The 15,942-nt window shown below is 38.5% G+C and overlaps 1 protein-coding gene across 11 annotated transcripts in view; it reads left to right on the forward strand.

The window, feature by feature from the left end:
• SLIT2 (slit guidance ligand 2) overlaps positions 1-15,942 on the forward strand; it is a 530,767-nt gene that overhangs the window by 419,789 nt on the left and 95,036 nt on the right. For all 11 annotated transcript variants that reach the window (XM_068278011.1, XM_068278031.1, XM_068277940.1 and 8 more), the window contains 4 exons: positions 1,660-1,731; positions 7,202-7,273; positions 14,061-14,204; positions 14,384-14,547. In XM_068278011.1, the coding sequence (XP_068134112.1) occupies positions 1,660-1,731; positions 7,202-7,273; positions 14,061-14,204; positions 14,384-14,547 (452 nt within the window). The remainder of the gene's footprint in view (positions 1-1,659; positions 1,732-7,201; positions 7,274-14,060; positions 14,205-14,383; positions 14,548-15,942) is intronic.

The following is a 15,942-nucleotide window of genomic DNA, read 5'->3' on the forward strand; positions in this document are numbered from 1 at the left end:
AGTATTTAATACCAATTTTATTGCTTAGGGAGCTATGCCATCCCCCTTCAACTCCTGAAGCCATCACTTTGGTCCTTTACTTAGCTGATATGTAGCAGCCATCCAGACATAATTCTATTCTTCGTCTTTTACTGAAAAGGAAGAATCATTGAGGCCGAATTGTCAAGATACGTACACAAAAAAACTAAAGCAAGAGTAGAACAGTTGTAGAGAGCCCCTGTTTTGTTCAGAAGTTGAAACCAGAGCAGGATCTCCCACAAGGCAAGCTAGGCAGGTGTCTGGGGTCTAAAGTGTGTCTAGGGGTCCAGCTGCCATCCTATCTATCATGTCATCTTACCAGAAAGACTATAAAGAGGAGCCAGTGCTGCTCTCTTGCCTTGGACCCCATTTCATCTTAATCCTTCTCTAAAACCTGATTGGCAACTTTTCTACTTTTGCCCAATTTTTTTCTGCACTTGTCTTGATAAATTAGTCTCAACAAGATAGGAAACGTATTTATATGATTGTAAACATCTCAACAACAAAATGAGCCCAATAACAATTCTGAATATGGGCCAGCTACCACAATCCATGCATCACCTGCACAAATAAGGCTGTGTATATCCACCCATAGCCATAGACTGGATTCCCATCCCTGCTTTGTCTTTAGACATATAATACTTCCAGATTTCATGTGAATGGGAATGGGAAAGGCTTAAGAGATAAAGCATACAAGTATGAAGATCTTCCCGTTATCTGGGCTGTGTGAGGAGTGGATGCAGCTGCTGTCAGAGATAAATAATTCATATGATGACTACATTTCTTGGACTATTTAGCAGCTGTTACCCCACAATGAATACATGAACAGTTTGGTAGGACACCCAAACATAATGCTGTGCATTACCGGCTGTAGAATTCCCCGCATGAGATAATATTAAATTAGTGTCCATACACAGATGTCTGAATTAAAGGACCACTATCGCGAAAATTGTACAATTTAAAATACGTGTCTACCCGTACAAATAAGTATGTTTCTTCCTGAGTAAAATGAACCATAAATTAGTTTTCTCCTATGATGCTTTCACCTACAGTACGTAGTGGAAATGTTGACAGAACCCACAGGCTTTGGACTTGTCCATGTCCTCATGGGGGATTCTCAGGGTTTTCTTTATTTTCAAAAGCATTTTATGAATGGCATTTGCTCCGTCCAACTGCCAAATCAATGAGCAGGGAGGCTGGCCAGCATATTTGTATAAATCCTTTTCAGGGGATGTCTTTATAAAAAAAAAATAAAGGCCATTCTGAGCATCCCCTATGAAGAGATGGACTAATCCGAATCAAATTTCTACTACCTATTGTAAGTGACAGCAACAAAGGAGAAAAGTAATGTATGGCTCATCTTACTCTTACTTCTTTGTATGTGATTACATGTGTTTTACATTTTTTAATTTTTTGTGACATTGGTCCTTTAACCTAAGTAAATTTTGTAGGATGATTATTGTTTTGCCACTTACAGTACTCCTTCTACTGTTAGAAGACAGCACCAATGGTCTAAAACTGTCATTGATTTCTGACTTGTGAATTCCATTCTATACCTCCCACCTTTAGTGAATGTTCTAGAGGTTGTTACAATGTAAATAACCCGATCATACCTGATCATAAAACTTTTTATTGTTCCAGTGATTTAAGCAACAATCAGATTTCGGAAGTAGCTCCAGATGCTTTTCAAGGCCTGCGTTCTCTCAACTCGCTGTAAGTACCGATGCCTCTCAACATGAGGGTCAAAATTCCAAGTTTATGTGGCTTGACAGCGTTCAGCCTATTTGGCATGCTATAAAACCCCTCCTGAGCGGCGCACTCATGTAGTCTAGGAGCCGTAAAACACAAGGCCAAGACGTCACTAACATGAAAGTGAATTTTGTCCATCGGCTGTTTGATTGGGTTGGAACATCCAGCCGGATAACCGTAAATCAAGCGTCGCATCTCAGCCGTGCCATAAATCCACAGATGCATTGATTTGTGTCGCGGCGCTGAAAATTATAACAGATTATTCCTGACTGGCATGTTATTTATTGGCGTAATATACCTGGAGACAAAACATAATCACTTCGCAATAAATTAAACGCATAAATAAATAGAAGGCACGGCATTACATATTTGTGCATACATTTGGTTTGGCTTGAAATGAGGTCATAAAATATCTAGAATTGATGCAGGCATGAGAGCAGGTAGGGGGGATGTGCATGGAGAATGGTGGTTAGCTAAAAGAAATAAAAAATGTCAATACTGTATTGGTCTAAGTGTCAGATTTTTTTCTATATAGCAATACTAAGGACTAAATTCATACTTTTGTATTTGTAGAAGAACAGCTTTGTAGCTGCAGCAATTTATTTATTACTTATCTGACTTAACTCATGAGTTTTCTCTTCTTATATGTCTTAACTCATAATTTACCTCCTCTTGGCCCCTATTCAATTAACTTTTTCCCTGAGTTTTCTCCTAGGTGATATGCTCACATTTAATCAATAAAATGCCTTGTAAGCCACCAGCAAGCAAGAAAATAATTTAAGTAGTTTTGATATTACCAAGATAAAGGGGAAAGAGGCGCCCAAAGAAGATAAAATGCGTTAAAAACAAATAAAATTTAATAAGTGAGGTGGCTTACCTCAATCAAGACAAATTCACATATTCATAGAATTTTATTGCACTGGCAACACATTTCGTGGGTGCATACCCACTTCCTCAGGCCAAATAGCAGTGCCTAATAGTGCTTGTAGCCAATAATAAGGCGCCTCTTTCTTTCTGCAGGGTGCAATTTTTATTATCCCTACTTTTTGTCCCTTGATATTAACAACTTTCTGGTACTTTTTCAATTGCAAGGTACTGACGAGTTATTTCATAGTGAAGATGAAAAATAACCTACTAGGGAAAAGCTCAGGAGAGAAGTTGATTGAATAGGGGTCTTTATTTTTTTCTTCTGAATTAGCTCCCCTTATCTGTCCGTCTTATGAATGAGCTCTACTTATAGTCAAGATGAAAAATAAGTAGGGTGAGATCTTTTTAGAGAAAAGCTTCTGTGAATCAACTCTAAACTTCAGAGCCCCTTAGTCAATTAACTTGTTTTTTTCACAGGAGATGTTTTCACACCTCATCAAGAAAATACCTTTAAACCCCCAGCATTCAATTAAGTTTTTAAAACAAGTTAGATATAACCCTTTTTACCTACTTTTTTAGTACTTTTTCAATTGATAGGTGCTAAAAAGTTATTTAGTAGGTAAGGTGGAAAATTATCTCCCAGGAGAAAAGATAACTGAATAAGAGCCAGAATATCTCTACACGCTCTTCCTGCCAGACAGGTGACTTTTACCTATTTTTCCTGACATTGTATATCTCACTAGGTAATAGTTTTTTTCCACTTAAAACACCACAGCCTGACCAAACTGTCAATATGTCTTTACTTTGATTGCATAATAATGTACACTATAAGAAACTGAGATAACATAAAAATCAGTGAAAAGACAGATTAAATAAATGCATAACACTCATAATTTAGAATAATGAACAAGTTTTGAAGATGGTTCACCTGACATATATATATATAGTTGTGTATGTGTGTATCTTGAAAGAAGGTGTTCCACAGGCTTCTGATTGTTAAAATAATATGTATAGAAAAGGAAGCATTGAGCTCCTGAGTTCTGAAACCACCTTGCGTGGAATAACTCAGCACCAGACAAGATGGATGTTGTAGTGTCAGTAGGATTCTGGGGTAAACAATGACAAAGAACAAGCTGTTTCATGACTCCTCTTGTTCAGTCACATGATGAATCATGTGGCATAATCTAACCAGTTATCTGGTGAAATGTGTCTGCACGTAAGGCCCGTACTACTGAGGCCAATCTTTTGGGTATTCTTCTATTATCTGCTTGCCAAGACTTTGCAATTAAAGTAAGGTTTGCATGTTTTTTTTCTTCAGGAAAATCATCTAATGTGTGAGTGAAACAGGAGCAGACAGTTATTAATGCCGACGCACCATGTGACAGGTCATAGTTAACTTCCCGCCACAGACGCACCGTAAACACCAGTCACTTAGACAAATTAGCAGACATTAGCAGACTCTCATTTCAGATGATGTTGATGAATTCTTTCCAGAGAGGGAGATTTATCAAATCATTTTTTTCTTCACAAGATTTATATTGCTGAATTCTTTTTAATTTTTTTTTTTTTCTGTAACCGCCATCCCAGCATTGGACATTATGACAGGCAGCACCTTTATCATTACTGGCCAGTCTGCCTGAAACCTCTGTGTGAGGAGACGTCCAACTGTGGTTTCCCTGGGAAAAATAGAATTGTATCTCTGGATAGATTGTTCTGGCTTACATGTAATGAATATGTTTTGGTTAGTCACAAAGCAATATTGAATGTAATAAGTAGTTTAAAAGGAACTTGAAGCGAGAGTTATAGGGAGCCTGCCATATTCATTTCCTTTTAAACAATACTAGTTGCCTGGCAGTCCTGCTGACCTCTTTGCCTGCAGTGGTGTCTGAATCACACACTTGAAACAAGCATGCAGCTAATCTTTTCAGATGATCTGCTTGCTTTTTTCGGGGCTATGGCTAAAATTATTAGAGGCAGGGGATGAGCAGGACAGCCGGGCAATTCTTATTGCTTTAAAGGAAATAAGAAATATGGCATTCTCCATATCCTTGCTTATAATAATTGGAGGTAAGTCTAAAATGACTCATTTCATAAAAAAAGAGAGGATCCTCATTCGAGTTAGCCACCACACTCGACAAAAGTCAAGCTATTTGTAAGAGGATCAATTCATATTCACGAGACAACAAAAAAAATGGTTCAATTAGGATTTGAGTCCCATAAAGGGACGGTTAGTGATATCAACAGTAAAGTACTGCAGAAAATGTATCAGTACTATATACTGCAAATATCCTTTTGTTCAGCGTACGTTTTATGGGCCATACCATTCAGGGATGCCTATGATTAATTGAAGGCAAACCAGTTTATAAAAACTATGCCTTACTGCAGGGTTGTCCTACTCAGGATTGTCAAACTCAAGGGCCAGATAAATGCCTATGTTTAAGATGGACCGAGAAATGGAAGAATGTGTTCTGCTTGATGAACCACACCTTTCCTGATTCGGTCCCATCAATTAATTTGAGCTGCTCCAAAACTGTGTGGGGGGACCTCTGCCCTTGAGGACTGGAGCTGGGCAGCACTGCCATACTGCAAAGGCCAAGTTGTTAGTTTGATGTACCAGGCGACTTACAGGCCACAGAGATGATGCTGAGTAGTGGGAATAGTGAGGATTCCAGTAAGAATGAGACATTTACAGATAATGAAGAACAGTCTGCACAAGACATCAGTGACATTTTCTTGTAGTCTGAACACACCTTTTAAACTATGTGACTTGATTTTGGTGCAGCCATCTCTATCAGTATATAAGATACCACCTTCAAAATTCAGCCTACACAACCCTTCTCCAGTGGAGGTGACCACATCCATTAATGTTTATCATTACAAACAATTAAAGTCATCTGTGGACCCTTTGGTTTTGACAGACCTGTAAGTAACATTATCTGTATGGAGCCAAAAGAAACTGACACAGACAAGAGTTTTGTAGACCTGCCAACTCATCCCTTTAATTAGTAACATACATTATGTACATTATGCAGGCTCTGCAATTGATTATTCGGCCATTGGCTCCCCAGCATTTTATCAGCCACAGCCATACATACAGTATGTGTGGATAATGACAATGCTTTTCTGGCAACCCCTCTAGTCTCATTGGCACATGTATTTATTACAGTGGTGGGGTGTCTGCCCTGTTTAGACAGCAATGCTTCTGTGATAAATTGCCTTCAAAAAACTTTTTTTGTGTAACAATCTCACAGGGAGCAAATTCTAGTCCACAGCCTCTGTGTCATGATACAAGATTTGTCCTAATCTGAACTAAATTCTGAAGGATTTGTTTTTCTTTTAATAAATTGGAGTGGGAGTAGGTTTCTTTCTTCTCCTAATACCATATGTTGTAGTGATTATCTCTCTATCTAGATCGTAGGTAGTTGTTGTTAGTTTCTCTGTACTTATCTTCCCCTGCTTACAAAGGGAAATCAATTACCGGTAGTCTTATTACGTAATGTGGTCCTAATGTCTAACAACACATCACAACCAATCAAATCTAAATTTAGACAACTTGAATGAAAGCTGTAAATTGGTTGTTATGCATTGGAGAACTTAACCTATTGCTCTTTGCTATGTGTCCGATTGTTTATGAAAAGTTCCATTAGAAGTGCAGACAACTTACGATACCCATAGATACCCGTAGACTGTTGAGTATATAGATGTAAAATCAAGAACATAGGTTTTCTTGTCCAATTTCTGTTTTTGACCCACAGATAGCGGTAGTGCTTGGCAGGATCTACACAGACCATAAACATGCAAGCAATAGAATGCTATGATTGGGTATATTTATACTCTAAGTACTCAGATCTCAAAAGATCTTCTCAGATCATGCTATGATAACCAGGAATGCACCAAGGTATCTGCATCTATCAGATACAATATTCTTTTCTAAATGACAAGAGGAGAGTCTAACACAGTCAATGCAGTGAGCAAAATATTTACTTTTAATTGCTTATTTATTTTGAATAAAACAAAACCAAAAACTATCATAATTTTGTGTAAAAGGCAACTCAGTATTATTATATTTATTAACAGGTCAAGAAGCAATGTAAATAATCCTCATCATTTGTTGGTTTAATGTGGTCCATAGACCATAGAAATTGGAAAACTATTGGCTAAAAGTACACCTGAACAGAGATGGATATGCTGGCTACCATATGCATTTCCTTTTTTTACAATATCAGTTGCCTGGCTGTCCTGCTGGTCTCTTTGGCTGCAGTCGCATCTGAATCTCACACCTGAAACAAACGTGGCCAATATAGAGGCACAGACTCAGCAGAACAACCAATCAGGATTGTTCAAAAGGAAATACAGCATCTATATCCCTATCCCTCTCAGTTCCGTTGTACATTATGGTATGGTGCCATCATATTATGGTTAAGTCAAGGGGAGAAGATTGTCGCATCCTGATTGTACAGTACAGCATGGGGATTTGGGAATATGCCTTGTGTTGTATTGTTCCCAACAAGTTTTTTACCCGTGTATGTCCAGCCTAAGCTAACGTATTTTTTCCCCTGTCTTATAGGGTTCTTTATGGAAATAAAATTACAGAGCTTCCCCAGGGTGTGTTTGAAGGGCTGTTTTCATTGCAGCTACTGTGAGTATATCATTGTTTGTGAAATAAATCTATACCATATAATGCCTTTATTAGAGAAGTACCCATGCATGTGAACCCAGTGGTATATCTTAAAATAGTTTTTTTAACAGCTCTGATGCTGTTTCTTTCACTGAACTTTTGTTCTGTCTTATCCTGCTATATGAAAAAATACTGCAGACCACTCAAGCTTGGTCGCTTACTCCTCATATTCCATCCCTTCTATTGACTCATGCTGTCTGCTCTCCACCTAGACAGCATGCGTCATCTGAAGGGAGGGGTGAGAAGGAGTCACATGGGAGTTAACAAGTTCAGCTGGATTTCCATGCTGAGAAAAAATAATGTGTAAACTCACTGGGCACATGTGTGCATCTTGGTTAGCTCAATAAATGTCTTGCAGTGGTAGGAATTTTCACACATAACATGAGGCACTAGTATCTTGTAGTTGTGAACGATTCCAGTTGAAACATGTAGTTACTGATGTTACCAAAAACATATCAAATACTGTATGGGGGGAGGGGTTCTGCATAGCTAATCAGCCTAGAGTAAACATCACTGGTAGGGCAGGGGTAAATTGAATATACAGCAATATTTAGATATAGGAAGTTTTTTTTATGCAGGAAAATTGCCATACAAGTGGGTATTTTGAAAATGTACTGCATTCTTCTATATGTCACTACAGTGCCTTTTTAAATAGTTAATATGGCACCTATCTCTAAACAGAAATATTGAGCAAAAAGCAGAGAATCTGTACTCTAAAATTCTTACAATAAAAAGCTTACCATTCAATTCATTATGTTCTCCTGGGCCCCTCTGTGCTGTTTCTGCCACTCCCTGCTGCAATCCTGGCTTGTAATTGCCAGTTTTATCCAGGGTTTACAAACACAAGACATAGCAAGTGATAGGCTCAGTGTGTGAGCCATACAGAGTGTGCAGGGGGCCTGGAGAGGGTGTGTATAGCTTTTATCCAATCACAAGCAGCATAGCACATTCCAGCCTTACTGCGTCAGCCCGACAGAGGAGAGAAGATTAGATCATATAACAGAGATAATACAGTCACTGTGCAAGTAGGAAATGCTGCAGTAAGCCAGACCACATTAGAACAGGCCTCTTTAAAAAAAAGTAATGCATCTAATTAATAATTGACAGCATGTTTAAGTAATATGTGAACTGAGTTTAAGTCAACTTTAAAGTGACACTGAAGTGGAAAAAAACATGATATGAATTGTATGTGTAGTACAAATAATTATTAGAACATTAGTAGCAGAGAAAAGGGTCTCATTGTTTATTTTCAGTTATATAGAACCATTGTGTCATATTTGCAATTACAAACAACACTCTGCATTGTATACTATAAAATAGAGCAGAGCTAATGTCCTTTTGAACGCGCCTGCAGTAAAACCTTATCTGGAGCTGTTTCTCACTGTTTCTTTGATGTATAAGTGCTTCAGAAAAAAATTGGGTTAGAGAGCTCAGAGAAGCTCTTTTGCATAGCTAACAAATGACGTTTTTTAACTCTTCCTGTACTGGAAAACCATCCCCTATCACAAAGTATAATAAAAGTGACTATTTTGCAGCCTGTTTATTCACTCATTTTACATTATGGAGATTCCACCAAGGACATGTGACACCATCAGTCTGCTTTTTAATAGCAGGTGGGCGGATCAGAAAATTCTGCAGGGGATTTCTGGCCCGTTCCCGGGAGATACATGAAGCAAACATGTGATTCAGCTTGCCAGCAGCAAGACCAAACTAAGATATCAGTTTTCAATGAAGCTGGCCTTTAAAGACTCTCTCGGCTTTATTACTTCAAACCGGACATCTTTATGCTTGTTTTGGACATGTTAAACTCTGGAATATGACGCAGAGCGCTCTGATCTCAGCTGGCATTCTAAAGTTTGATGGATTGAAATGCAGAGCATTCAGAAACCACAAATTGTCCTAATTTATACCAGAGCCAGGCTATTAAGCCAGAGATGAGAAACACATACGTTTCATATATGCTTACTTATAAATGATATGCATTAGTAATTTGCAAGCCTAGGGTTTACTGCATGACAACATCTGCATTTAAATACACGGGCTTCATCATCTCCATCTGTGGAGACATCTTTTTAGCACATGTGGACACTAATTTTGTGCCCCTCTGATTGGGTATTATACATGTCAGTGAAAGGTGGCGTCTGACTGTCATCACTGAGGTTATATTAAGAACACGCTGTTGTTTTTGCTCATTATAGGTCATTACTAGATAAACGTATGCTCGATAAGCCATTTAGACCTTTTATGTTGCTTTTGATCTTGGTGAATGATACAATTGTGGGTAAAAACATGTAGGTTTGACTAACTTGACTGCAGGTAATGTTTAAAAATAATTTCCATGGACAGATTGCTGCTGAACCAGTTTATTTTGGTTTGTCAATATCAGTGCTGCCACCAGTAGCGTCCATACATCCACTGACAGAGCTTCAGGCAGGCTCTAGTTATCTATCCTTTCATTTTATAATCAATGCCCAACCAATAACCAGACTTAAGGCACAGTAACTAAAGGAGCCCATACACTCAGCTGATTTTCTGGCCGACCGATCGATCCCGATCGATCGATCGACCGATCGATCACAAATCGGTTGGCCAATCGACCGATCGATGGCCGATTTCGATCGATTTCGATGGATTTCCATCGAACTGGCAGGGTGGAAAATTTAGGTCGATCTGATGAGATTGCTTATCAGTTTGCATTGGCCTTAATGGAAATCTGATGGCAAAAAAATGCCATCAGATCGAATTTCAATAGATTTCAAACTGAAATCTACTGGAATTCTATCCTGGTAAAAAAATGTTCTAAAAACGCATCAGATAGATCATCAGATGCATTTCTTATCTATCTGCTGCCAATCTGACGAGTGTATGGGCACCTTAACCCTAACATATTTTGAAATTGGCTTGCCAAATACATATGTGCTGTCTCTTTATACATTGCTTGCCCAAAGTGATTGTAGTGTGAATAGACCACTATGGAAGTAAGCTATGCTGGATCCTGTATCAGTCATACTATAGCTGAAATCAATTCCCTTGACTATCTTGGAAATATAGATCAGTATGTACTCATTTATTATATATTAAATACATTATATGGAAGTTTCATTAAAAAAGCACATCCCTATACTGCTAGTTACCAGATTCTGCATTATAAAAGATGTCTTCTGCATCCTACTATCCAGCTTTGGCGGATGACATCCTTGATTGACATCTTGGGTAGCTAGAGGACACCTTCCATTACTCTTCACCTAGTTTTTCAAATATCATGTAAATGCCACATAAAGCCAGTAGAGGACTTCATTGGAAATAAGGGCAGCTTATCTGTTTCCGTAGGCACAAAAAATGGAGGGGCAGGTTTTCCCCTTTCCTCAGTTTTACTTCAAGTGGAGTACCAGCATACAACTTATGAGTTAGACGACTATCATGAGAGTAACCCATTAGAAGCTTCAATAGTTATCATGTTTGAGATAAGTGCACTGCTTTTGATCTCAGCTGGCAGAACGTATTGTGCTGTTAATTCTTGGAATGCTTTGAAATCTCTCTGCTAGCAGAAAATATAGAAATGGAAAGCAGAAGTCCTCTGTTATTGTCTCACATTGCCCCCTAGTGACAAGTGGCCATAAATACACTACTACAGTACTAATTAGAGGCAAAAAAATCTAACAAGTAAGAAATAAAAAAAGTGCTAAAATAAATTGGCCTAGAGTACTTGCAAGCCTCTAAATTAATTGGTTGTTACAGGGTTAAGGTTTAACTTAACCATTTATTTACTGTAATGTAAATTGGAGTGGAAACAGGAAAACATCTGTCTGATTCTGTGCACTTATTCTTGTGTGCTAAGGAATGTTAAAGAGACACTGAAGCGAAAAAAAAAATGATGATATAATGATTTGTATGTGTAGTACAGCTAAGAAATAAAACATTAGGAGCAGAGACACAAGTCTAATATTGTTTCCAGTACAGGAAGAATTTAGAAACTCCAGTTGTTATCTATGCAAAAGAGCCATTGAGCTCCACAAAGTCACAGAGAGCTCTGTCTTCTAAAGCTTGTTATCTCAACTGTCAGTCACTGTATTGTTTTTTTCTTGCAGATGACAAAGTTCACAAAACTGCTCTGTACAATAATTTACAATGCTGAGTAGTGTGTAAACTGCAAATATTAGAGAATGATGCAATGTTACAAAAAAACTATATAACTTTGCTACTAATGTTCTAGTAATTATCTGTACTACACAACCAATTCATTATGTCATAAAAAAAAAAATCCGCTTCAGTGTCTCTTTAACACTGCTGTATTCAGCTTGTGACAAGTTCACTTAAAATGTCATCTCACACAAATCTTAAGCACATCAGAGTCTCTTGCAGTGACGCGGAGATGGAGAGTTGAAGGTAGCTTCTCAGATTCATCACTAAGACTCACCATATTTTGCAAAAGCCTAAGGTGACCAGAACCACTGGTGTCCACTTTGTGGGCTCATATTTAATTAAAAACTGCCACAATTAGGTTTCCCATCTCATTTTCTAAGGATTACCATTTTACTTCCTATATGGGCCACCAATGTGACTGCACGAACTCCTGGTACCCTATTTTGTAGCAGAACATTGCCTGTGTCCACAACATGCTAAACTTGTGATGACCCTTTGCAGTGTTGCCATGGCCTGCCAACAACATGCCAGAATCTTGGTGTTCTAAGCTGACAGTTCACCTGTGTTTCCCATCCACCACCAGCAGTTATAAGCTGCAAAGAAAACGTTCTCATACCTGTTGAAGGTCTCGTCCTTCACAGCAGCAGTTTGTAAACCACTTGAAAGGAATAAGCGTGTCCGACAGCACCTTGGAAACCATACAAGATGTTCAGCTCCAGCACACAGCCTAATGTAATGTAAGCAACTGAAAATAATAAAACCGCAGCAGCAGGAAAAGAGAGGGGAAAATCTGCATGGCAGCTGAGCTTCAACCACAACACACCGCTTACTCAGTAATTGCAGACAGTCTATTTATTGATTTTATTATTCTTTTTTGTTCCCCTTTCTTCTGTTCTGTTTTGTGTTATAAAATTCACACCTCATTCTGCAATGCTATGCAGAGCTATTGTGTTACATGCAAGTATTATGGGAGATCTGTTTAATTATATAGCTGTGTATGGATTTTTCAAAATGCTTTGCACGTAAAATCACTACAAGCATGGTTTGCCCTTGTTGTATGTCCATATGTTTTAATAAATATGTTTTACTAACACGTTTTAGGTTTATAAAAGAGTAATTATCATCATTATTCATATAGTGCTGACATATTCCACAGCGCTGTACAGAGTATATTGTCTTGTCACTTAATTGTCCCTCAGAGGGGCTCACAATCTAATCCCTACCATAGTCACATGGATGTCTATGTATGTATGGTGTAGTTGTGTATGTATCGTAGTCTAGGGCCAATTTCAGGGGGAATCCAATTTATTTTTTGGGGATGTGGGAGGAAACCAGAGTGCCCAGTGGAAACATACGCAGACACAAGAGGAACATACAAACTCCATGCAGTTATTGCCCTGGCTAGTATTCAACCCAGCACTGCAAGGCGAGAGTGCTAACCACTACGCCACCAGGCTGCCCAACAGCTTTGACGTTTGGAATTCCTAACGATATACTAATATTTCTAAGTTGATGCAAAGTATAATGCTAATTTTATACAGTTTGAAAATTAACAATGAAATGCTGCAGGGGATGAATTTGATTGGTCCATTTTCAAGCGGCATGAATTCACATAAAAATTGCATCAACTCAGAATTATTAGCATCTCAATGGCCATCCCAATTTGACTCTAGAAGTCAGTGTTTTCAGTGTGTAGAAAGTACAAATTTAACAGATCTCCACTTAAACACATCTAACACAACATACTGTACAGTATATTGGGTGTTTTCAAAACTTTGTCACTTTGGCCAAACAGGTGCAATCACTATAGATATCTCTATACGGGACTGTGACTTATTTCCGCCTCCTGAAGAGCAGACATACAGGCAGTACTGGAATTTCTGATCAGAATACAGAGCATGCTATGCAAATCAATGACGTAGCTAAGGAGCTTCGTCCAGTGCAAGTTTTACATGCCCCTCCCCAAGTAGTCTATACATAAAAGTTTATATGACATTAAAATGCCAACCCCCCCCCCCCCCCCCACCGCTGTCTATTCAGAAAAAAATCTACGTGAGTGACAACAAACCTGACAGTATGAGAGGCGTAAGCAGAGAAGGGGAACAGTTTGTTAATGATTACCACTATTCAAAGCATATACAGTATAGAGGTGATCATTACCAGCATAACACTATTGAGAAGCTAATACTGTGGTTAAGGGAGGGCCCCTACTGGCCTTCTCTGGTTCAAGGGCCTCGGTGCGGTCACAACCATTGCATCCCCTATTGTTACGACACTGCAAACTAGAACATGGCTGCACCTTCCACTTCCTTTTAACTTGGAATATAACTTCGCAAGATAAAAACATAACATAACATGTCAGTTTGCAAAAATAAATAAATACAATGACCTAGAAACCAGAATATTTCTCTTTAGAGAAAAATGTCAAAAGAACGTCAGCTGCCAGCTATCCAAACATAGCTTCAACCGTAGAAGTCTTTATGTTGTTTATCCTGTGAGGCAGTTCACGATGCCTTTGAGAAAACAAAAAAGGATTTGTCACTGAACTTAACAGCTGAATGGACCTGAGACAACTTTCTAATTCATATTATCTCTGGTTCAACAGATTGCTGAATGCCAACAAGATAAATTGTTTGCGGGTAGGTGCTTTCCAGGATCTCCACAACCTGAACCTTCTCTCTTTGTATGACAACAAACTTCAAACCATTGCCAAAGGCACATTCGCTCCTCTCCGTGCCATTCAAACCCTGTGAGTATTGCCATGATGAGGGGTGGGCATTATATGTCTGGGAAATGTGGTGGTGGGGGGGGGGGGGGGAGTGTTATCTATAATCCATCTTTCTTTTTTTTTTGCATTCATGGTTAAAAAAATTAATGCTAGGTCAATTGCAAATAACATGTTCAATTGTTCTCATTCACTCCTGAAAGGCATTTGGCTCAGAACCCATTTATCTGTGACTGCCATCTGAAGTGGCTGGCGGATTATCTCCATACAAACCCTATTGAGACCAGTGGTGCCCGCTGCACCAGCCCCCGCCGACTGGCAAACAAAAGAATCGGGCAGATCAAAAGCAAGAAATTCCGCTGTTCAGGTAATTTGCTTAGACTGGCTTCTAGGTCCCGTTGCCAAAATAACAGACGCCGTCCATGGCTCTATACAGCAGCTGCTCCTCTATTGAGTTACTGAACATCACTGAATCTTTGTCATCTCTCATCTCTTTTTTTTTTTAATACAAAGGAATAGATGAAGGAAGGCAGACTGGAGCCTTTAGCTACTTAGGCCATATGCAGTATCTCTTAGCAACCAATCAGAAACCATCTTTCATTGACCTGACTGCATTGCTTTGCTGAAATCTGATTGGTTCCTATGAAACACGGAGCATAATTGGTTTATGTGCTGTTCTTGTTTGGTAAATGCCTGTGTTTGCAAGTTCTCTTTTCATTTACTACGCAGCACCTACTTTTAGCATTGAGCAATGTTCATGAGAATGAGAACTTGGGATTCAAAAAGCACTGAGGCTAGAGACACAGCATTTCATATACCTAATTGATAGACACACTTGATGTTGGCAGGGCACACTTGGTTTTCAGAACCCAAAAGATGTAGGAGCAAGGATTGTCCAGATGTAGACCAATTTGGGTTGATTTTCAGTTGGATCTGAGATACAGTTAGTCTCGTCATTTTAAATGATATGGATAGTATCCTAATGGTTTTCCACTTCTGGTAACATTCTCCTCCCCTCCTTCAGAAGGTGATTATGTAAACATGCTCCAAGGAGATATCACACTCACAGGAAATAAGAACTCTTCCCGGCCAATGCTGAGGGCTAAGGTGTATGGATATAGACACAAAAGCTACTATTAATTCAAACACATTGGCCGTATGCAATTAACTTGTTTCCTGAGTTTTCTCCTAGGAGATAATTTTTCATCTTTTATTTACAATATTTTTTAGCACTAGCAATAAGCATTAGCAATTGAAAAAGTACCAAAAAGTAGGTGAAAAAGTACTATCAAAACTATTTTAAGTGTTTTCTTTTTTTCTTTTTTTTTTGCTTGCTGTTGATTTAAAGTGCATTGAATTGACTAGTTTGAAAGTATCACTAAGGACAAAACTCGGGAGAAAAAGTTAATTGCAAATGGGCCATTGTAATAATGATATTAGCCTATTGGATTTCAGACTGTCCAAACTAAAAATCAGTCCTGTATCAGTGAGTGTATTTAATTTCCACTGTAAACTATTAAGATGTGTTAATTAATTAAGAATTTCAAAATCCCAACAAATTTCAAAACCAAGTGATGGACATTAGGTGAAAGATGTAGTATAAACTGCAGAAATACGTGAATTGCAAGAAGGTATTTAGAGCAATGCTAACAGAAGCTGGACTTTCTTTTTTAAGTACCGTAAATGTTTACTTGGATCATCCGTTGTATGAAATAGTTAACCATATTGTGGTTGAGCAGAAGGTCTCAGTGGCTTCAGATCT

This window comes from Hyperolius riggenbachi, chromosome 1 (assembly GCF_040937935.1).
Source record: "Hyperolius riggenbachi isolate aHypRig1 chromosome 1, aHypRig1.pri, whole genome shotgun sequence".
In the NCBI taxonomy this organism is placed as follows: domain Eukaryota; kingdom Metazoa; phylum Chordata; class Amphibia; order Anura; family Hyperoliidae; genus Hyperolius; species Hyperolius riggenbachi.